The sequence below is a fragment of the Sorex fumeus genome, unplaced genomic scaffold (genome assembly GCF_029834395.1).
Source record: "Sorex fumeus unplaced genomic scaffold, SorFum_2.1 ptg000063l, whole genome shotgun sequence".
Taxonomy (NCBI): Eukaryota; Metazoa; Chordata; class Mammalia; order Eulipotyphla; family Soricidae; genus Sorex; species Sorex fumeus.
The window spans coordinates 53,409,396-53,434,415 of NW_026606120.1; the positions used below are offsets into that span (position 1 = coordinate 53,409,396).

General features: G+C 42.1%; 1 protein-coding gene across 1 annotated transcript; it reads left to right on the forward strand.

Moving 5' to 3' along the window:
* The first annotated feature begins 15,870 nt into the window (after window positions 1–15,870).
* LOC130035418 (eotaxin-like) lies at window positions 15,871–17,697 on the forward strand. The gene is made up of 3 exons (XM_056127122.1): window positions 15,871–15,978; window positions 17,113–17,224; window positions 17,571–17,697. The coding sequence occupies exons 1-3, from the start codon at window positions 15,903–15,905 to the stop codon at window positions 17,677–17,679; spliced, it is 297 nt and encodes a 98-aa protein (XP_055983097.1). The 5' UTR covers window positions 15,871–15,902; the 3' UTR covers window positions 17,680–17,697.
* Window positions 17,698–25,020: the final 7,323 nt, after the last annotated feature.

Genomic DNA, 25,020 nt, shown 5'->3' on the forward strand with positions numbered 1-25,020 from the left:
AACAAGAATAGGAGACCAACCAGGAGGACAGGAGCAACATGCTTGGGGAAAATACTGAGAAAAACTGATCTAGACAATGTAGTACTTGGCATTAGGCTGTAGGCAATGAGGAAACTGGTCTTTCAGGCTGAAAAATGGACATTCATGTCAGAAAGTGTCAAAACTGTGAGGTGCTATCTGCCAAGTTGTAGCTCTAAGGAGAATGTTTGAAAAATATACATTCATTTGAAAGATATAAGTAATGTGAAAAATGAATATTAAGTTGTTCCTGTCTGCTTTCATTAATATATTACAAGAGAGAAGCTCAGGGAAGAATGGTCTGTGTTTAAGAGTCTTGAGAGATAGTTCAGTGGGTAGAGCACGTGCTAGGAGTATGGTTCAATTTCAGGTACCACGTGGTCATTCCAGCATTCCAGGTGCATTCCTGGAGGCCTCTAGCACTGCTGGGGAGGCCCAGCTAATTTCTAGCACTTCAGGGTCTGAAGAACACCACATTCTCAGCCCCTTGTATTAAACCTCAAGCCTGGTTAGCTAATAATCGGTGATATATTGCCTCCTGAGCACCCATTTGGGGGACCCCTCTCCCTGCACAAAAATAATTTTCTGGGTTTAAGTATAAATGAAACAGAATAAAGTTCACATAAATGAGTACCTTACTTCGTTGGAAAAACCATCTGTTTTCAGGCCTCAAACATTAAAAGGATGTATTTTTAAGTATTTAAAAAAAGTTAAAAGATCTCTACAATGAAAATTCAGGGAGGGTCTCATGAATGGGATGAGAAAACATTAGTTTGAAGTTATAAGCCTGACATTTCAAGTTTCATTAAGAAAAGAGTTGGGGGAGAGATCCTTTTAGAAGTATATGTAGAAAAAAATTGAACTGTGGGTTCACGCAAATGGAATTAACTAGGTGGAGAGATAGGAAGTTGACTAAGTCATCAACAGAACTATGTCATGCTGCCAGCAAAATCATGAATGAGGGCCACTGGGAAAGAAGAAAGGCTATTGACAGTTCACAATTGAAAGTAAACACATTTTGTGCATCAGGCAGTCTTCCAAGATTGCAAAACCCGCAGGCAAAACATGCCTCTTCCACACTCACTTCTGACATGGTCCATCGGGAGAAGGGAGAATGTAAAAGGACCTGACAAGAGCAAAGATCCCAAAACAAAATGATGAAGGTGGAACATTAGTAGTGTCCTGAAGTTGTCTTGCAGGTGGCCAATCTGGTATAGATCCCTGGCACCCATATGGTCTCCTGAGCAAGGCCAAGAGTAATCCCTGAACATAAAGCCAGGAGAAAGTCCTGAGCATCACTGGGTGTATTTCAAATACCAAAACATTAAAAACAAAAACAAGTGCTTTTCCAACAAGCGGATGGCCAAGTTTAGCAACATGAGCCTGTAAGACTTCAGGGGTGCTTCCAACTCACCCAAGGATACCTATATGAATGGGGGTGTTGGTGCCAAGCTGATTCCCTGTCTTTCCAAAGACATTGGCTCATTAAACAAATGACTTTTTCATTTTTAATTCACACATCACTGGGTCAAATAAATCCTTGTCCTCACCTGACAGAGAGGATCACACATATAGGAGTTCTACATATGTAGGATCTACCATGGCTATAGGGGCTTTGGAGTTGTTTTCCTTGGAGATGGGCTAATGCTGTTAACCTACGTTGAAAAAATGATGATGGAAACTACTAGCTTTCACTAAATATCCATTTATCAACCTCCTTTGCAATTAGGGTCATACAAAAGAGTTAAAGTCAAGAGCATTATAGACATGTGAGACATAATTTGTTTCCATACCTGGTTCTTTCAAATATCCTATAAGGTCTTTCAAACTACTCTTCCTCTGCCTCAGTGAACTCTAAGACTATACATTCCAGATGATGACTATAATTTCCAAGCATCTGGCATTTCTGAGTCACTCCTCAAAACAATGAACCTTTGACAAGCTACCCGACCAACATCAGGCTCTACAATAAACACAAATTAAATATCTTCTGCAATTCTTCGCTGAGATATTCATGTTAGTCATTATTATCTAAGCATTTTTAGCTCTACCCGGACCAGCTGGTTTAAGAAATTACTTGTAGTATCCTGTGTCTCAGTTTTTCATCTTTGTGTCAAGGAGTAAAGTTTAGCAATCAAAGACGAGTGTAAGAGATAATGCCACCAGAAGATTTTAAATGAAAGAATTTTGCTTTTTCTCATCTCAGAGAAACTGAGGGGTGGCTTTCGCTTTTATAAATAACAACATGTTTATGAAATGCTAAGGGACAGAAGGGGTCAAGGCACTGCTTTGTATTCTGGCTGATCCCAGTTTAATCTCTGACCCCACATGGTCTCTGGAGCACCACTGGATGCCATTCTTAAGACCCCAAGCACCCCTGAATGTGGTCCTGGAAGCCCCCAAGCACTGCTGAGGTGTTCATGTAAACCTCGATATCACAAAGTCTGAGTAGCACTGCATCCTTAGGTTTTTGAACAGAAAAACTGACCAGCTGTCTGAGAATTACAGCTGGGGCTCTCAGGTCTCCTGAGCATCACTTTGGGGTCACATGCCAAATGTGAAGGAGTTCCTAAATTTTCTTCTAAAATAAACTTAGAATTCCTACATGAAGCTTTGTTGTGAGAATTAAGCAAACTGATGAGTGGATGTGAAATGAAATAAGATAGATGGCCTGGCCTGGTCCATGCTGTTATTGAGAACTTGCTATCTGCCAGACATGCTAGTAGAACGTTTACACTAACTGTATTTCAGGGCAAATATTCTTCTCCTAAATAACAGGAAGCTGCAGATGGTTTCAGTAACATTTAAAAACAAGGCAATTGACCCTCCTAAACTGAACTCAAGGACAACTAAGTGGCAAAGTTTCACAAGCAGGAGGGCAGGGGAGTGGAAGGAGATAAGAGTTCTACAGTCAGCTCAACCTAAACCCATTGCATTGCCTTAATGATTTTGCAATGGTCCCCAAACCATGTGTGCATGCTTTAAAGAGGGCTAGAATGAAAGTAATGTTAATGTCTCTTTGGATTCTAAGTGTAACTTTGCAATATGAGGGAGAATCTGGAGCAGAGTTGAGGAAGGGAACTAAGACTCCTGGTTCCCGGGAGTCTTTCCTACGATCCTCTTTCTACTCTGCATTCAGTATTCCTTGGACAGCACTGAGTAAGCTAAGATTCTGCTTTGACACTGAGGGACTCATTTATGTCCACCACAATGTCATTTCTAACCAAAACCCTACATTTATCCAGCGTCGATCTAGAAGTAAGCAGTACATCTAAATTAGGGATCTGTTCAGTGAGAGCAAGTGAGAGATAATGAGAACGGGACTTGGTCTCTCAACCATCTAGAACTTGTTCTGAGGCCAAATACTGCCCAGCCTACAAATGCTTCAGGGAAACCTAACAGACAATTAATCACAAACTTCCTCCCCACCCAGTAATGCAGGGAAAGATCCTAGCAGTCTTAAACTAACAGTCCACTCCTGAGTTGGCAGTAATAGCAACTCGGTTCTCTTCAGCCATGTGCCCTTAATCTCCACTAAGCACTCCTCACTGTAGTGACAGTGCTCCAGGAGACCATGGTAGATGGTCTCACATAGATCACTGGACCATTCACAGTTCCTAGAGCCAAATGTAACTTTTCCTAAGAACCAACCAGGGAATTCCAGGGTTGACTGATGATTCTGAATCCAATTCAAGAGAACTGAATATGCTTCCTTCTTTATTTCAGCCATGACATGGTGTCCTATGATGCCTTCCTTGCGTTCAGGGAAAAGCTCTGTCTCCTATCTTTCTTTGTTTTTGAAGGACAAATGGAGTAAAAAAAAAGGAGGAGGTAGAATACAAGAGACACACACAGAGGCAGAGAGAGAGACAGAGAGAGAGAGAGAGAGAGAGAGAGAGAAAGGGATGGAGAGATACCACATTCCTGCCTGACTCCTCACCATGTTGCAGTAAAGTAAGTGCCGGCGATAGACATATGCACTGATGAAATTCAGATGATACAGTGAGTTGGGCATTTGCCTTGCATGTAGCTGACCTGTGTTCGATCCCTGGTTTATGTCCCCAGAGCACTGCCAGGAGTAATTCCTGAATGCAGAGCCAGGAGTAACCCCTTGCATCCAGGTGTGGCCCAAAAACCTAAAAAAAAAGTCATCTTCATGGTGAGGAGCTGGAGGCCCTGCAGTCTGACTAAGACAATTGTCAGACTGCACCTGAGACCCACCTGATCTTCATGGCATGAGAGCTTGTTCCTACCCCCCCCCCCCCGCCCCTGAAACTTCAGTGGGCTGTGTCTCGGACTGAGGGGAATACTCTTTGCAAAAAAAAAAAAAAGAAGAAGTAGAAGTCAGTTCTGACCTCTGCCCATATTTATCTGTCTCACAGAAATAAAATTCAGGAGAAGGTAAGTAATTAAGTCAAGAAGTTTTATTAAAGAGGATAGACCATGGATCCAGAGAGGTAGCATAGTGGGGGGGGGCGCATTTGCTTTGCAACTGGACACCCAGATTTGATCCCCAGAATCCCATATGGTCTACTGAGCTCTTCTAGAGTTGATTCCTGAGTGCAGAACCAGCAGTAACCCCTGAGTATCACCAGGTGTGCAAAAAAAAAAAAAAAATGAAAAGGAATGGCTAGAGATAGTACAGCATGCCTTGCATGCACTTGACCCGAGTTCCATCCCTGGCACTTTATATGTTTCCCCAAACTCTGGCAGGAATGATCCTCAGGCACAGAGCCAGGAATAAGTTCTGAACAATTTGGGGTATGCCCCCACCAACAAAAAATTATTGAAGAGAAACTCAGAAAAAAAATAACCAATTCGAGCCTTTTCCAGACTGAGAGTAAATCGTAATAAATTAAATTAGCTTCTAATAAATGTGGGCAGTTATTTTGCATAAACATAATAAAAGCAGATGATTATTCAAATTTAGATTAGGTTGAATGGCTTCTCATGTCACTTTTCTTTCAGTCTTCACTAATCAAGACTGTCTAGACAGGAGTTTGATGTCCTTGTTAGTACACAGGAACCAAATCAGAGTAAGGGGTTCTCTGAATAAGATTATCATAGTTCCCAAACTCCAGATCATCAGCCAGTCTTTTTTTTTATTATTCATTAACCCCCAGAGAGTCCTTCTAGTTTTGGAGGAAAGGAGGAGCCTCGTATTCCCCATCTGGCTAGATTCTGCCTCATTAGAGACCCATCTTCTACCAACTGCTATTTTAACCTTCAGATTCTCCCACACTGTAGCCAAGGCATTATAGCAATCTGGTCCAAATGTATCTAGGCCCAGGGTGGGACTCATGTATGGATATTAAGGTTTAAGACCCAAAACTTAGGGCAACACAGAACTTAAGTTAAGCAATTATGACCAAAGCTCATGGTTGTACAAGAAAACAGTATTTACCATCAGATCTACCTGTAACACTTACATTTGGATGTTGATTACTCTATCCTCAAGGTTCTAAAATATCTAAGAGGTGACTCTGACACCCAACAAGCAGACTGGAAACCCTTTAAACAAGGTTGAATACTATTTATCTTTGTTGAGGTTAATCTTAAATTCAAAAAAGGCATAATCTCTGACTTTTAAGAATAAATATCAGTAATATAACCAGTTCCCAAGGACATGATTACAAAGCATCATCTGTCTTGCTATATTTATGCAAACATATTGCCACAAAGCATTGGAAAAATACTGTCACTGTCACTGTCCTCCCGCTGTTCATCGATTTGCTCGAGCGGACCCAGTAACATTGTGAGACTTGTTGTTACTGCGTTTGGCATATCGAATATGCCACGGGGAGCTTGCCAGGCTCTGCCTTGGGCAAGATACTCTAGGTAGCGTGCCAGGCTCCCGCTACCAGGCTCCCTGAGAGGGGCGGAAGAGTCGAACTCAGGTTGGCCATGTTGGCTGGGTACAAGGCAAATGCCCTACCTGCTGTGCTTTTGCTCCAGCCAGGAAAAATACTAACAGTGTTAATAAGAGAGAAAGGCAGATACTTTCATTCTTACAAAAAGATACAATTCACTGGGTTTCTGTAGACCAGAATTCATCCTCATAGTGTTTTCCATCCCATGTAAAGTCTCAATCTCCTAAATTTTTTTTGTCTATTTTTCCCATGAGGTCTACAATTTTATCTTCAGTCCCAAGACAAATTGTACTTTGGAGTTTATATCAAAGACTTTTCCCTATGGATTTCGCTGAACAAGGCATTCGAAAAACTTTACAAATGAAACACAATTGGCAAGGCAGTTTATTCAACTTTGTCACGTAAAATCTCTGAAAATATCCAGTGTTTATTAGAATCATCAATCTTTAGCGTTTCCAAATAATTTTAGAATACTCACATAATTATTCACATTTATATCATGAAAATTAAATGTTTCTTTTTATGGTTTCCATGAAATCATGTAAAACTAAAACAGCAACAAAAAAGCCCCACACCAGATTTATATTTATTTTTCTTTCCAGGAGAGAAATTATTATGGGAAACCTTGAGATTTTTGACCAAGAAAAAAAATGGTTGTTTTTTTTTTTAATTTTAGAGTTTTTATTTCTGGGAAGTATTTTATCTTAGGTATTAAAAGGTTCAAAACACTGTTAACCATGAAACAATACTCAATTACTCATTAGGAGACAGTAATAAAAAGATTTCAAAAGTGCAATTAAAATTTAGGTATTCTTAAGGATAGTAGATTAACGGGACAGGAAGATTGCTCCATAGCTGGAAGCCTGCCATGGGGAGAAGGCAGTTGGAATAGAGAAGGGATCACTAAGAAAATGATGGATTGAGGAACTGGTCAGGATGGGAGATAATGTGCTGAAAATAGATAATAGAACAAACATGTTAACCTCTCAGTGTCTGAATTGCAAATTATAATGCCCAAAAGTAGAGAGAGACTATGAGGAATATTGTCTGCCATGGAGGCAGGGGGAAGGTGGGAAAGGGTGGATATACCGGGGATATTGGTGGTGGGAAATGTGCACTGGTGGAGGGATGGGTGTTTAATCATTGTGTGATCATAACCCAAACATGACAGCGTGTAACTATCTCATGGTGATTCAATAAAATTTAAAAAAAAAAAAACTTAGGTTTTCTAAAACCCAAAAGTTTACTTAAAGGCTTGATGGTAAACCTGACATGGATAGAATGATAGTATAGTAGGTAGGGTACTCGTCTTGCATGGTTTGATCCATAGAACCCCAATGATTTCTGGTGATCCCTGAATGTTGAGCCAGGAGTAAACCCTGAGCATCACCACGTATGGCCAAAAACAAAACCAAAAAAGTGACATGAAATGATTTTGTTTGAGAGCCACCTGGTGGTCAGGTCTCCATTCTGGCTCTTTGCAGTGCTTAGGGGACCATATGGAGTGCTAGGGACCGAATCCAGGTTGACTGCATGCAATCAATATAGCTCCCTGACTTGTACTAATTTTAATAATAAATTCATTTTATAGGCAGACCAATTCACAGTCCTAAAAAATGTAACAGTCTTTACAATACTTTTTCTCTTTTTAGTAAAGGAAAGTTAAAATGATTTACTTAAATGAACTCCAGATGTTAAAACTTAATTTTAAGAGTGTTTTTACAATTTACCATAACCAAAGCTTCTTTTCCTAAATCACAATTTTAAACCTTTTATACTCTCAGTTACATTCATTCTTTTTATGCTTTTTCTCAATCCATTGCACAATTAGTTTCTTTTTAAATTAATTTTTTCCATTTTACTGTAAGGCAGAATTGCTTCCTTTATGCCAACGAAAATATCTCCACCCATTATCTTTCATACTTAAAGTACACAACATGTTTTTTATAGGTTTAAACTGTAGCACTGTCCTCCCGTTGTTCATTGATTTGCTCGAGTGGGCACCAGTAACGTCTTACAACAATTGTGAGTCTTCTTGTTACTGTTTTTGGCATACTGAATACATCACGGGGAGCTTACCAGGCTTTGCTGTGCAGGCGAGATACTGTCACTAGCTTGCCGGGCTCTCTGAGAGGGGTGGAGAAATCGAACCTGGGTTGGCCATGTCAGCCTCAGGCAAGGCAAATGCCTTACCCGCTGTGCTATCGCACAACACACTGCTAATAAAAAACAAAAACAAAACAAAAACAAAAACAAAAAACCAACAAATTAAGGGCACTCGTGGTCCCAAAAAGCACGAGAATGAAATGGTTCATTTCTCGAAGGAGACACAAAGTGAGTTTTCTAATTGCATGTGCAATCTTAAGGAAATGAGGGGGACCATGAACTGGGGGTCTTGTGGAGTCTCAGTTTCAATCTGGAGGTTCTCAGTGAAACTCCATCACTAAACTCAGTACAAGTTGATTTTCCCAAGGGATGGTAAACTATTTCAGACACACCTTCAACATTGTCATGAATATTCAGAGTATGGCTTCAACTATATCAGGGTGGAGTCTTTATTTTCTATTCACTTTTTAATTTAGATACTGCTGTGAGTTACAGTATATATCATCAAAAATAAAACTTCAGGTTTACAGTATACCAACATCATACCCACCACCAGAATGGCATTGTCCCTCACAGTGGGGCGTTAATTTGGTCAACCTGGAATCATGCTGCCTGAAATAACTATTATTTATTCTAAGTAGCTGTCAAAGTTTGCGTAACCAAAATTCTCACAGACCAAATATACCCAGAGATTTCTATCTTTTGCTTGAATCTTTTACCTTTTAAGCAAATTGACCTGATTTGGAAATTTCACTAATATTAGTACAAGCTAATTGTCTCCATTTGTGTCCATACTAGTCAAAAATATTCCAAGACCTAGTCAATTACTTTCCCTGTTCAGAGAACAGGAGCTAATTCTGATTGATAAACACAAGAAAGGAAAAAAGTTTGCATCTAATTTTATGACTTCAGAGGCCCGCATGTTTCAAACTAAACCACTACATTTCTAACCAATTTATTTTCACCAAAATTATCTTATAACCTACTGTGTTGGGCCAGATAGTCTAATACTTCCATATAGAAGCAAAACAAAAAATAGGGGAGACAACCGTAAATTGAGACACAAAAATATGTCTTTCAATTTTCATTAAGTTTTCAGATACCCGTAAAAGAAGATATTTGAACTTAACTGATGTTTATTTTTAAAAACATGAGAATTTTTATTTAAAGTAATAGCTCTGTACTTCTGCTTCAAATTTTCTTCTAAAAGTTTTTAAAAATTATATCTTCATTTGTAAGACAAAGATACTCTAATTCCTAATTAAACCTGGTTCTTGGCCGTAAGATAAACCCTATAGCCATTCAGTCATATTTGAGATCAGGGTATCAAACCCCTTTCTGGTCAACCAAGAAAAAATCCTTTAATTCAATCTCATGATTTTCTTTTCCTGCAGGTCACAGAAGACAGATATAAGGTACACAGGAGTGAAATATGTCTCTTCTCTTACTGTAACCAGCCCATTTCAATTCTTTTTCATTTAGGCTCAGGGATTTAAACTTAGCACAATTATTAACTCTCAAGAGACTTTCTTGTGGCCACTGAAACCTTGATGTGCAATCTGTTCTCGGGCATTTAAATGTCTCTTGGCTAGACATGGTATACTTACTTATTTCCATATTTTCCCAGTAAAAATAATAGATTAATATCCCCAAGTAAATCAATAAACACGTTTCATGTGGCTGGAGCGATAGCACAGAGGATAGGGCGTTTGCCTTGCACACGGCCGACTTGGGTTCCATTCCTCTGCCCTCTCAGAGAGCCCGGCAAGCTACTGAGAGTATCCCGTTGGCACAGCAGAGCCTTGCAAGCTACCTATGACGTATTTGATATGCCAAAAACAGTAACAACAAGTCTCACAATGGAGATGTTACTGGTGCCCTCTTGAGCAAATTGATGAATGGGAGAACAGTGCTACAGTGACAGTATATGCAGTTTACTTATCAGAATACAGGACAAAAGGAAACAATCAACATATTTATAGTTTTAGCTAAGCCTGAATTTCTTGGAATCTAGAACTACTATGAGATCTGCTTTTGGCTTTTCTTCTTAATGAAAACAAAATACAAAACATAGATACCACAACACATAAAACTAAAAGATAAACATGGAAAGAACTCTCTCTACTGATTCAAAACTGTAGTACATAACATATAACACAAATGAAACTTGAACCTTGAATAAAGTTAATTGGATACTTTTATATGAATAAACTCTGCCTCTCCCGAAGGTATGGAAAAGTAGTTAAAAGAAATTCTTATTGTTTAGCTAGTAGGCATCCCTGTCTCTAAATTTGCTAGTTTTGATATCCATCATGTGTTGTTTATTAACTAGTTAATCCAGATCTGAACATGATAGTTTCACTCCAATCTGGCTTCAACATTTCAGAGTTCTCACAGAGTCATAGAGAACCTTCTAGATCTGAATTTTCCTTCCCCTCATGCTCTTTGCCCTATGAGGTAACAAACATAAGTGGCCACAAAGTCTCTGGGATGAATGAATTCACAGATCTGGATACAAGCCCACGATTATTCTCACTCACAGTGAGCACTCACAAAATTTCCCCAAATCCACAGGAAAATGGGACCCAGAGAGAGAGTGTTTTGGCCATGCACCCCAAGATATCTTTACCCATTTGCACACAGAAAGGGTCATGCACACCCAACTGAAGATTCAGCCCCAGCTGTTTCTTAGACCCATTCTGAGTGTTTTAAAAGTCAGCTGATCAGGGTCTAGAAAAGAGAAAACACTCTCTAGCAGAGAGCCCTGTGTTGGCTGAGGACCTGATTGAACATTTTCTGACCTGAGGTCAGTTCTCTGCATCATGCTCTATTTCTGGCTGTTTGATTATTAACAGGAAGGTTCAGCTCCACTGCCACTACTAAGGGGATCAAACCAAGAAGAGAGCAGCACCAGGTCAAGAAAGAGCTTATTGGCAATACACCAGTAGGCTGGAAGATTATGGATTCTTGTCCTCACAGGAACCATATTGTCTACATGTCAAGAGAAGAAGTTTTAATAGGGAATGATGTGGGGAGAAAGGGTGGACCGCAGCAGCTGCCAGAACTAACAGGAAAATTCCCTGGTGAGTTATCAGAGGTGGGCTCCATCTTATGTACAAGCTTAAACAAAGTAAAGTGAAACTTTAAGAGGAGGGTTACCTGAAGACAAGTTCTCCTTGTCTTGGCTTTGGGAAAGGACAGTTGTCCTTGTCTAATATTAATTTTTGACCCAGTTTCCAAAAGACATTTAGTTAACACACTCAGAGAAGAATGATATGGAAAACTCTAGAATCCAGTCCCTGAGTGGCTTCAGGAAGGTGAATACAGAATATTTTGCCTCAGCGTGATGCACTGTGCAGATGAGAGTCCTTGCCAGGGAGGCATTGTCAAGGCCAAAGAACTATGAGCTCTGGTATTCGCCTTCCTTCCGAGTCTTACAGGGTCTATGTTCCTGTTGAATGGTCTCCTCTGGGGGGTGGGGGGTCTCGTCTTTGAGTTTGGGTTGGAGAAGAAATGACTTCTTTTAGATAATATCTTAGATTTGTGAATTCCCCAAAGTTCATTGTCAAAGGGGTGTGGGGTTTCCTCCCTGTCTGCTTACTACTTCACTTCCACAAGATCCTTCCTTCTGTAAATGTCAGGCAAAAAAAGAGTTTTGGTCTCCTGTTAACTTCACTTCCACAAGATCCTTCCCTCTATAAATGTCAGGGAAAAAAAGAGTTTTGGTCTCCTGTTAATTATTATTTTTTGAGAGCCACAGAACCTGGGTATATGTAACACAAGCCGGCTTTGAGGGTGCTCCCACTCAGAGACAGCTGGAGGGAGCAGCTGCTGAATGTGGATGTGTCCAGATCATCAACTTTTATTTATTTTCACTGAGAATTATCTGATCTGGATTAAACCAAAGCTTAGGGAAGAAAACACAAAGCTGAGAATTCATTGAAAAATACCCAGCAGAGTTATGAAATCCTTTCTACTAATGAAAATAATCACTTGATGACATCAGCCAAACACCTCTGAAGTCAAGAACATTCCATAGCTTATGAGACCCCCCACTTCTCCCAGATGTGCAGAAGTTCATGCATTCCTGGAAACCAGCCCTGGTGCAATTCTTCTTGGCAGAAGGGGGGAAGTTTGGAGAAGTCATCTGCCTAAATTCTGGATCCTTCGTCACAGACCCCTGGTCCACGAAATTGACTACTTTTCACATTTATAATAAATAGGAGCAACTATTTCCTGAGCATCTGCTGGGATCTCATCACTCTTCTATGTATTTTTGTGATAATAATATATTGTATTGATTTTGTAGAAACAAATTTTATATATGGTTTACTGTATAAGAGTTTATACTTTTATTTTATTTGTTTGTTTTGTTTTAGGGTCACACTCAGTGGTGCTCAGGGTTTACTCCTGGCTCTGTTCTCAGGAATCACTCCTGGAAGATTCGAGAGACTGCATGTGGTACTGATGATTGAACCTGGGTTAGCTGTTAGCTGCATGGAAGGCAAGCACCCTACAGGCTATACTATCTTTCTGGTCCCCAGAAGTTTATATATTTTATCCTTAAGAATGTTAGATCATTTAGTGGACACAAACACTCCTTTAAAGTAGGCATGATTATTATCCCCAATTATTGTAAATTCACAAAGTGACTTCATTAGTGCAAGTATGTGAAACCAAAATATTTATATCCAAAAGGCATCTATTTCAAAGAGGGCTAGCCAGGCCATCTTTTTCCATACTCCTCTTATTTGCAAATCCTGGGAGAATTCACTAACTAGTGTATTGAACATAATTCTTTCTTTCCTTTGTTCTTCTTTTCTCTTTTTCTACTCTTTAAATTCCTCTACTTTTATTATTTGAATGCACCTATAAAGAACATGCCCTTAAACCCCTACCCCTACCCCTTGACCTCAGTTAAAGATTTCCTGTTCTCTCTCTTCATCTACTCAAGACCTCTTTATAAAACTTCCAGATCTTGATAGAAGTTACATAGAGAGGTAACTTCTATATCTTATTAGTAATAAATTTGTGTTTTTAAAAATTTCCTGAAGGTTATTGTTAAAGGGCTAGAGTGATAGCACAGCGGTAGGGCGTTCGCCTAGGAGCGGCCAACATGGCCGACCCGAGTTCGATTCCTCTGCCCCTCTCGGAGAGCCCGGCAAGCTACCGAGAGTATCTCGCCCACATGGCAGAGCCTGGCAAGCCACCCGTGATGTATTCGATATGCCAAACACAGTAACAACAAAGTCTCCAATGGAGACGTTACTGGGCCCGCTCGAGCAAATCGACGATCAACGGGAGGGCCTTTACCTTTACCTTTACCTTGGATAGAGAAGGGAGCAGTATGACAATAATAGTTGGAAATGATCACTCACTCTGGACAAGAACTGAGTGTTGAAAGTAGGCAAAGGGGATAACCTTTCAGTACTGTATTGCAAACCACAATGGAGGAAGAGAGAGAGAGAGAGAGAGAGAGAGAGAGAGAGAGAGAGAGAGAGAGAAGAGAAGTGCCTGCCACAGAGGCAGGCTGGGGGGGGGGCAAGGGGTGATGAAACCTTAATATAAGATTAAGATATGGTTGTGCCATCCCTCTAATCAGTAGACTGAAATCAACATACACAAATTAACCCAGAAGAGTGATTAGTGAGATGTCCATGATTTCAAAGCTAACTAGTAGTAGAACCATCATCCAAACTCAGTATCCTAACTTCAGAGGCCACACTATGTTACCTCCCCTAGGTCTGAGTAGAAAAACAAAGAAGTTTCAGTTTTCCTGTTCTCTATGTGACCCTCATATGGGGTTTTGGGTGGTGTTTGGTCCTTATCCAATGCTATTCAGGGGATATTTCAGATTCCGTGACTTCTGGATATTCTCAGGGGGCCATATGTGCTGCTGGGAATTCAAAATAGTATCACCCTGATGCAAGGTGAGCACAATATCCCCTGTACTATCTTTTACCCCCGAATTTTAGTCTGGGAACTAGACTGAAACGATTTTACCCTTGACAGACCAACTTTCAAGTGCAACATCACCTTCTACTGAGCCAAGGTAATTAACCCCAGAATTCCTCAACACACAACCCACACCAAACAATCAGTGTGATATATCCGTGTGCATAAAATGCCCAGGAAATAGACTGTAGAGTTTTCATGTGAGTGCTCATTTTTTTTATTTACCACCAAGATCTAATTAAACGTCTCATTAATGACTTCATAATGATGGCATGCCCTGGCATTTTCTCCAGCTTGTGTTATGCACAAAGAGTATACAGGTCAGTTACTGTCTCTTCTTACTCTTTGACCAATTAGCTACCAGTCTCCTTGTCTGCAGTGGTTGTTGAAGGTATAGTTGAGGGACAATTCCATCGCTGATCTTCCAAATATATGCCTTGAATCCTTGGGGTGGAGAGAGGAGGGTGAACATAAGGACCACCATTTTTCTTCAGAAAGATCCACTTCACTGTATTGTGCTTGATAGGATCAAGTTTGCTACTTGATTCCATAGCTGGAGGGTGTGGTGGGAGGATGAGGGGAGCTTTTGCAGATAATAACATAGTCTAGAAATGCAGGACCACCATACTATTTTCCATAGGGGCTGCACCAATCTACTCTTTCAACAAAAGAGCATTCGAGTGCCTATTTCTCCACATTCTCACTGACACGTGTTCTTTTTCTTTTCTTTATCTTTGTTTAGTTTTGGAAGCCAGACATATCTATACTCTGCACTCAGGGGTCTATCCTTGTAGGGCTCGGAGAATTACATGTGATGTTGGGGACCACACCTGGTTTGGGTGCATGAAAGGTAAGCATCTTGCCTGCTGTACTATCTTTGTGGTTTGCATTTGTATTTCTAAATGGATCTTAATCAAAGGACATAAGCTTTGGTTATAAAAGGTAAAGGCCCTCCCGTTGTTCGTCGATTTGCTCGAGCGGGCCCAGTAACGTCTCCATTGGAGACTTTGTTGTTACTGTGTTTGGCATATCGAATACGTCACGGGGAGCTTGCCAGGCTCTGCCGTGCGGGTGAGATACTCTCGGTAGCTTGCCGGGCTCTCCGAGAGGGGCAGAGGAATCTAACTCGGGTCGGCCATGTTGGCTGCGTGCAAGGCAAACGCCTTACCGCTGTGCTATCGCTCCAGCCCCCAGCTTTGGTTATAAGATGAGTTAATTTGGGAGATTTAAGTAGATCAAGGTGGCTATGGTTGGTAATAATGTAGGCTATAATTTCAATTTTCTAGATCACATCTTTAGTGTTCTCATTCCCACCCCCATCCTCCCTGAAAAAGGTGATGGCCATGTGAGTTAACTTGACTGTGGCAATCATTTTATAATGTATTATGAACATCAAGAACACTGTGTGTACCTTTAGTAAAGGAGTCTGAGGGTCTCTTCCTGGTCTCCAAAGTCCTAAAGATCCATCTTGTGCGCACTGAGGTCAGGGGAGGACTTTAAGATCCTCTCTTCATGCTTCCTTGGTTTCCTTGCTTCTTTCCCAGACTTCAGATGTTTCACAGCTGAGAAAATAGCGTTTTCAATAAAGACTTTCTCAAATTACTCCCCCACCCCCCACCCCCATCCCATCCCAGTACTCAGTCATTTCACAAGCACAACATTCCCTTCCACCCTCACTCGAAGCCTCAGGATGGAAGAAACAGGGGCCAAGTCCCCACCCATGAGACTTAGGATGACATGTTAGCCTGCCAGGAATCATGACTTGATTTTTGACTTCCAACTTCATCATCCTTTGACTGTGATGATAACCCTGCCCAGACTGAGATTTCCTCGGAAGCCCTCCCTCTCTCTGCTATCTTTATAAAGCAGGCAGAGCTGCCAGAACTGCAGAGCACCCAAGACAAACCCAGACCCTCGGACTCTTGGGCTGAAGCTTGTCTTCTCCTCTCTACGATGAAGGTCTCTTCTGTTCTTCTGTGCCTGATGCTCACAGTTGCAGTCCTCAGCACCCAGCTGCTTGCTCAGCCAGGTAAGCCCCCTCTCTTACAAGAAAATCCATCGCCTTCCCAGTCTTCCTTCTGTGCTATCAATGCTGCAAATGTCTGCAGGGGCTTTTTATTATTCCTGCATTTCCAAGGAGGGAAAATTGGTCCTGGAAACGGACAAGAAGGGCTCAATATCACCGTCAGTGGAATGACCAGGACTACTAAAGCCCGGGTCACCTTGGCCAGCCCCAATTTCAATCTTGACATGATTACTGAGAGAGATGCTGTGTGCATCGGTGGGTAGCTCCCTCTGCAGTGTTAGGGGTTGGGGAACACCTGGGAAAGACCTTCTCTGACTATAGGATCCTTGGTAGTTGTAAAAGGAAAAAAATAATCACTAGATTGGAGTCTCAGAATTTTTACTGGATTCCAAAAGATATTAGAGGAAGGGAATGAGGTTCCAGAAGAATGTCTGGAAGTGACATATTTTGCCTCTGATAGCTAATTTGATTGAGTGTATTAGTCCAGATAGTTTAGATAATCTGAAAGTGTTTGGTGCAACAATAAATAATCCCAAATTAGCAGCGGCATCAGACAAGTCAATAGAGGGTGGACTGCTCCTTCATGCTGAATGTCTTTAATGCATAGATTAGGGATCTCCTGCCTTAGGCACTTGGAATTCAGGCAAATTGGGCAGCAATGGGTGGGGAGATGGACAGGAGAAGTTGCTGCTCCCTCTGACAGTGGAAAAGGAAGGTTTTATGAGACATGGACTGGGTATCACAAAGTGGCTCAGATATGTCACTTGTCACTATGTCTTTCCACTTATTGGTCAAAACTAGCTCATGTTATAAGCAAAGATTGTAAGTCTACTATGGGTCCCTCGATGGGTAGAGTAGTAGAGAATGGGGACTATTTGGTGAATGGTACTTTGACTATCACACAACCATATACTACGCCTTTTCTTATACCCTTGCCTGCAGGGATGGGCCCCCTCTTTCTGGGCTTGGCCCTTCCGAATCAAAGACAAGGTCCTCAGCACAGATCAATTCTCTTTCTGCATATTGAATTGCTTCGTCTTGTCCTAAATTTTCTTCCTTCATCTCAATCTCAGGCTTTAAAATTTCTACACATTCTTAGTGGCTCGTCGTTACTATTCATTTCTCCCTGCTATTCAGGGTCTCTTCCAGCCACCTGCTGCTTTAGTATGGTCAATAAGAAGGTCCCTAATCAGCGGCTACAGAGTTATAGAAGAATCACCAACAGCAGATGTCCTCGGAAAGCTGTTATGTAAGTGGACAAAGATCTCTCAATCCGAAGGTTCAATTCTAAGGGGCCGAAGTCAAGAACTGTATTAGTCTCTCAGAACACAGATGCAGAGAGTCTACCTTTCTAATGCAACCCAGGAATTCTCACAACAGAAAACTTTCCTTCCCAGATCCCTACCAGTTTCTTTGCGTCAAGAGCAAGGATCATTTTCCTGGGCCAACAGAACAGCATCTAACTTTAAGCACTGTTCTGCCCTCCTTGCCATCACTGCCCTTTGTTGCATGGCAGATAGTCTTAGAAGGTTTAGGGTTAAAGAGCGTGGTTTTAAAAAGAGGACCCTTCTGATTTCTTGTCTTCTCTCCCACAGCTTCAAGACCAAAATGGACAAGAGTATCTGTGCTGATCCCAAAGACAAGTGGGTCCAAGATGCCATCAGATATCTGGACCAGAAATCTCAGACCCCTAGAAAAGCCTGAGAAGGATTTGGCTCCTTTTTCCTGGTCTCTGTGGATGCATTCTCAAATAAACTTATCATCATTCCAAAAGGGATAGATTAATTTAATTATTTATAACCTTTCCCATTTGTGTTATATACATTTTAGAAGATCTTTCATCAATATGTGTTTGCACAGTGTGAAGTTTCATGTTTTATTTCATGCACTTGGTCACTCTGGTTTATGTACCCCACGCTGCCCATTTGTGCTCCCAAATAACATTCATCTTACCTCTTCTCCCCACTTCTATTCCCTGGCAGCCACCGTATTACTCTCTGTTTTTCTGTGTTTTATTTTTCATTTGATTCCATCATAAGTATTATCGCATAGTGCTCTAAGCAGGTAATGTGACAGGGCTGCAGAAGCAATCATTGTATAATATGTAATGCATCAGAACATGCTGTATATCTTAAATGTATGTGATGTCATATGTCATATGAATAAAAAAGAAGGAGGATCCATAAATAAGTGAAATACAAATATATAGTGGAAAGGTTCTGTCAACCTCCTTTTCCTCTGTGAGTCCAGTTCAATCCCCTGAAAAGTGAATCATGTTCCTCTTCTTCCCCTCCCTTCCTGGAAGCCTGTGAGGGTCTTTCCAGAAGCATTGATATGAAAACGGTTTGTATTTTTATTTATATGCTGTTCTTGCAACTTGTGCTATTAAATGGAATATATTAGTGATATTCATATTGCAATCACATTGTGTTTTTTGGGGTGGGTGGATTTGTTTACAGTGGAGCAGGAAGGACCATGGAGGGGGGATGAGAGGAATGGTCTTGAGGGTGGGAATGTGTTCCTGAGAAATGGGCTTTGCGGGACAGAAGGGATAATACAGCAGGTAGGGTGTTTTTCTTGCACGCAGCCAACCCAGATTTGATCCCTGGCATCCCACATGGTCCGCTTAACACTGCCATGAGTAATTCCTGAGTATAGAGCCAGGAGTAACCCCCGAGAATTATCCAGTGTGACCACAAATCACAAATCATCCTGTTATTTGTTAATTGCCTCAAGCAGGCCCCAGTAACTTCTCCTTCATCCTGGCCTTGAGGTAATATTCAAGGCTCTTTAGGAGAATGAGACCCATCATTGTTACTGGTGTGACCAAAAAAGCCAAAAAAAATTGACTTTGACTCAGCTGGTCTTTGGTGAGATTTGGGGTGAAACTCATAGAACTGTATTCTCCTAATTCTGAAACTTAAGAGTGGTGTCCCAGCTGCCAAGAAATTTACTCATGTTTTTATCTGTGACCTCATCAATATTCCTTTCCTTGCTAATTTTATGTTGTCATGTCAAAGATCTCTCATAGCTTCATATTTTCCCCAAATCCCTTAAGACCTGTTACTCCACACTTGTATATTCTCCCTTGAGATGATCACCCTCTAACCCAGAATATGTAGGTAATGCAGGCATTGGGAAGTGGGCGAAAGACTGACACAAAGCTTATTTAGATTAAGACATCATGGGCTTAGAAAGAGGCTTCAGATGGGAACTTTTTAAAAAAATTTTATTAGTGAAACACCATGAAGTACAGTTGTAGACTTACAAATTTTTGTGCTTGGGTTTTGATTATACAATGATCGAGTACCCATCCCTCCACCCCTAACCATTTTCCACCACCACTGATCCCAGTATCTCTCCCACCCTCCATCCCTCCCATTCCACCCTGCCTCTGTGGCAGGGCATTCCCCTTTGTTCTCTCTCTCCTTTTGGGTGCTGTGGTTTGCACTGAGTGGCAATCATATTTGATCTATAGTCCACTTTCACCATGCATCTCTCATCCTGCGAGGATCCTCCCAACACCTTTATTTGGTGCTCTCCTCTCTATCTGAGCTGCCTTTTCCCCTAGTATGTGAGGCTGACCTCCAAGCCATGGGGTGAACCTCCTGGTACTTATCTCAGCTATTCTTGGGTATTAGTCTCCTATTTTTGTTACTTTATATTCCTTAGATGATCACCGTAGTTCACGGTCCTCCCGTTGTTCATCGATTTGCTAGAGCGGGCCCAGTAACGTCTCCATCATGATACTTGTTGTTACTGTGTTTGGCATATCGAATACATCACGGGTAGCTTGCCAGGCTCTGCTGCGTGGGCAAGATACTCTCGGTAGCTTACCGGGCTCTCTGAGAGGGGTGGAGGAATCAAACTCGGGTCGGCCATGTTGGCTGCTTGTAAGGCAAATGCCCTACCGCTGTGCTATCTCCCCAGCCCATGATGAATGCAATCTTTCTATGTCTATCTCTCTCTTTCTGACTCATGTTGCTTAGCATGATACTTTCCATGTAGTACCACTTGTATGTAAATTTTATGATTTCATCTTTTCTAACAGCTACATAGTACACCATTGTGTAGGTGTACCAAACTTTCTTTAACCAGTATCTGTTCTCGGGCACTCAGTTTTTTCCAGATTCTGGCTATTGTAAACAGTGCTGCAATGAACAAACAAGTGCAGATGTTACTATGGCTATACTTTTTTTTGCCTCTCTGGGATATATTCCCAGGAGTGGTATAGCTGGGTCAAGTGGGAGCTCAATTTCTAATTTTTTGAGAATTGACCATACTGTTTTCCAAAAGGGCTGAACCAGTTGGCATTCTCACCAGCAGTGAAAGAGGGTCCCTTTCTTGCCACATCCGCACCAAGACCAGTTGCTTTTGTTCTTTTGGATGTAGGCCGGTTTCTGTGGTGTGAAATAATATCTCATTGTTGTTTTGATCTAATATCCCTGATGATTAATGATGTAAAGCATTTTTTCATATGCCTTTTAGCCATTCGGATTTCTTCTTTGAGAAAGTTTCTGTTAATTTCATCGCCCCACTTTTTGATGGGGTTGGATGTTTTCTTCTTGTGGAGTTCAGCCAATACTTTTTATATTCTTGTGATATCAACCCCTTGTCGGATGTTTATTGGGTGAATATCCTTTTCATTCTATAGCCTGTCTTTGTATTTTGGTCACTGTCTTTTGAGGTGCAGAAGCTTCTTAGTTTAAGATAGTCCTATTTGTCTATCTCTGTTTTCACTTGCTTGGCTAGTGACATCAGATGGGAACTTAATCTAGGTTTTGATGAATTGACAAGTTCAGGGATTCTTAGAGGTATTTTGGGCTAGGTGTTAAAAAAAGAGACATGGCTGAAGTCTAGATATTCCAATGAGGAGACGTTTAGCACAATAGCTGGAAATCTCTTGGAAAGATCTTTGGATTAAGGGTTTGTGTGAAGTAGAGGGTATATTTAGAAAGGTAGATTGAGATCAGCAGGTTTGTGCCTAATTCAGATTGGTAATGATGATAAATGTGTGATTTTTAGTTCCCATACAAGGATACTTCTGAAGATAGAAGAAGGTACACTTGATAATATGCTGGGAATGCTGATATGAATATTGTCCCCACAAACTGGAACATCAGTAACAGTTATTCCAGTAACAGTAGCTAATGTTTTTATTTTTGTTTGTTTTGTTTTTATTTTGTTTGGAGGGATCACATTCAAAATGTTCAACTATTACTTCTGGCTCTGTGCTCAGGGATCACTCCTGGCAGCACTCAGAGAACCATATAGGGTGCCAGGGAATCAAACCCAGGTTGGCCATGTGCAAGGCAAGCTCCCGACCTGCAGTACTGTTGTTGCTCAGGTCCCAGCAATAGATAGTATTGATTTAGTGAGGGGGAGAACAGATGACCAAGGACTCTGGAAGTTTCACCAGCACTTATGGACTGAATGGAGAGTGATGGGAGGTGTTGACACATTCTCAATATGTAAGATGTGTGGGGAAGTAGAAAGAGGACTCTATTAGGTGGGGCAGGAAGAGGACAGTTGTGCAGAACCCACAGCACCCCACTTCGTGGGATGGAGTGTTGAATGTTAAGGACGGAGAGGCAGGCCTCATGATAAGGAAACACCCTGAACATCACAAAGCAGCACATGCAGGGATACTGCTGGGCTCAGACAGTACATCTCTTTCCAACACTTTTCTGCTCTCGTTTGCCTCAAGAACAAATGAACAAGATCTTCACCTCAGGATCTCGATCCACTGAAGACCCCCAAGATCTCTTACTCTGAGAACATTTTCTTTTGTAGAACATTCACTCTCTCCTTGTGGTGGAGAAGAACAGTTAAGCAAGGGTTCTAGATTCACGCTCCCAAATGAGATGGGAGTTAAGAAGCTTCTTAGCTTCTCTAAGTCAGAGAAACACTGTCTGGAAAGCTTTGCCATGAGAGTCCCCAGAAGCTTGGAGCCATAGTGGACTGGAGTCCCAAAGGATGGGTCCCATTCAGTCCAGTCATAGGACCTTGCTCCTTTAAGCCCTAAATGTTAATTCAGGATGCACCTCCAAACACCAGCATGTCTAGGAGGCAGGCACCAAAAGTGGGGTGGCCACAGGACAGCTCCTGGAGATCCAAACACCCTCTATTGCCAGGCAGCTCCTCTTTTGTGAGGGAAATTTGGCCATACCAGCAATGCTCAGGTCTTACTCCTGGCTCTGTGCTTCTTAGATATCACTTTCCTCTTTGGCCTGGACCCTGGCTTTCATCCTGGAAAAGGAAGAGGTAAGAGACAGGAGTCCTCAGGTCCTGTTCAGTTCTTTAGCAGAGCCATCTCACAGATGATCTCAGTTCAGAGTATCAAACTGCTGGGGTTCCTAGGAACCAACATCTGTTCCTGACCTCAGCCCCTCTCTGGAATTCCTCAAGCATTCCCAGAGAACCTCTTCCTCTGCAAAAGGCCTGCAGCTCTGTTTGAAGGCCTGAGTCACTTCCAGTCCTTTCCATTGCACCTGGATTCCTTGCTCCTTTGATCCCTTCCCAGGGTCATTGGTCACATTTCCAATGCTTCTAAAACTAGCCACAGCTAAGCTCTGAGCCCTTGCTCTGCGCCCTCCATCCTATTAAAAACACCTTCACTTGGAGACATTCCACTGCATGAATGCTGTTTCCAAGTCTGGGTCCCCATTCCTCACCTTTTACTATATCCAGGGCACTGAGCATAAAGCTACTCTTAAAAGTCATTATTCATGGGACTCAAGCAATAGCACAGCGGGTAGAGCATTTGTCTTGCACATAGCTGACCCGGGTTCGATTCCTGGCATCCCATACGGTCCCCTGAGCACCGCCAGGAGTGATTCCTGAGTGCAAAGCCAGGAGTAACCACTGAGCATCGCCAGGTGTGATCCAAAAAGAAAAAAAAAAGTCATCATTTATGTACATATGTATAGAAGAGCTGCAGGGGCCCGGGACCAGTCCATCTCTGTGTCCAGTTCTGTGTTCTGAGGCTACTGGGACATCCTGGTGGTTCCCCAGGGGCCATGTGGTCCCAGGGGTTGAACTTAGGCCTCGTACATGCTAAGCAATTGAGCTATTTCCCTGTCAAACAGAATAAGGCTTCTATCTAGTAGAAACAATCAGGGTTTGTCCTCTGTCTCAGGATGCAGTACTCTGGCCTTGACATTGAGGAAGTTTCTAGAAGGTAGGGGCTGTGTCAGCCAAAAAGCTCCAGAACTCAACTGCCTCCATGCTCACAGCCACTCTCCACAGCCTCGAGTTAACCTATTCCTGAACATCTCATACCTCACACCACTAACATTCCAAGAGTAGCACACCACATTTGATGGGGTTTAAAGTAGGAGGCAACCAATCTTAGAGGAAAATATATTTTTACAGATATATATGTATATATATATATGTATATATATATATGTTCATATATATATATATATATGAACACACAAGGCTCAACCTTTAACACCATGTTATCAATCTCTTATAGAAGGGCTTAATGGCTCCTGGGTGAAATACAAAAATCTTCACACACTTTTCTCTAAGGACACTTTTTGGGATCATTTTCAGTGGTTTATTCATAACAACATCACAAAATAAATTATTTTGGTTCTGCTTTGGAGCAGGGGGTGGTGTTCAGGATGAAAACATCCTAAATATCGTGGTGAAACGTGCAATGGTGGTGGAATTGGCGTTCTAATATTAAATGCAATCAAATATTGTGAACTACTTTATATTAAAAAAAAAGAAGAAGAAAGAAGAAGGCAGGGGCTGCATCAGCGGCTATCCACACCCTCAACCTGGCATCCACGGGGTTTCAGGCCCCTCTGTTCTTCCTCCACACCCATGTGTCACTCACAGATCTTCAAAGAGGATATCACCTCTTGAGGGAGCCGAGAGAAAACACCCTCCATGGGGTAAAAAAGAAGATTCGGGGGCAGGAGAAACAGAACAGGAGATAAGGTGCTCACCTTACATGTGGCTGACCTAGGTTTAATTCCTAGAATCACACAGGGTCCTCTAAGCCCTGGCATGAGTGATCTCTGAGCACAGAGGGGTGGGGACCAAAACAAAAAGAAGAAAAGGCTTAGTGTTGGCCTGGCAGGTTTACTGACAAACACACGGGTCGGGATGTCCAACTGGGATGGCAGATGGCAGATGTCTAGAGGTAAAGTGCCAGCAGGCTGGGTCAGGGGCTATGTGGAAGACGCAGGAAGTCCAGTCAGTCCCAGACCACTTTAGAACCTGGAAGAGAGAAGAAAACAAGACAAGGCGCTGCTGGTGAGGTTCAGCAGGAGCAAGACAGGAGCTGGATCAGCACAAAGCGACAGGCAGTTTGGGCAAGTGCTCTGGAAACGCTTCTGAGTCAGGGGTGGGTGCCAGGGTACTGCCTGTGGAATTTTCCCCTGCACCTATTGGCCACCAGAGGGAGCCAGTGACAAGCAAGTCACTGTCACTGTCACTGTCACTGTCCTCACGTTGTTCATTAATTTGCTCGAGCGGGCACCAGTAACGTCTCACAACAAATTTGTGAGACTTGTTGTTACTGTTTTTGGCATATTGAATACATCACGGGTAGCTTGCCAGGCTTTGCCGTGCAGGCGAGATACTCTCGGTAGCTTGCCGGGCTCTCCGAGAGGGGCGGACGAATCAAACCCCAGTCAGCCGCGTGAAAGGCAGATGCCCTACCCAATGTGCTATCTCTCCAGCCCGTCAAGCAAGTAGCAACCAAATAGGCTTATGGTTGTCACCTGTTTCTGCTCCAGTTTCATCTAGTGTCATCCTGCTGGTCCCCAGGGCTCCAGCCTCTGCACTTGCCAGGGTGGAGAGTGTGGGATTCTCCCAATCATGGACTTGAGGAAAGACTTTTAGCGCCAATCCAGGTTTATTGTGTGGTTGGCTGGTTTGGGGGATTACACTCAGCTATGCTCAGGGCTTACTCCTGGCTCTGTGCTCAGGAATCACTCCTGGTAGAATTCGAATGACCCCATGCCAGGGATCAAACCAAGGTCAGCCACATGCAAGGCAAGTACCCTGGGCTTGGAACTATCTTCC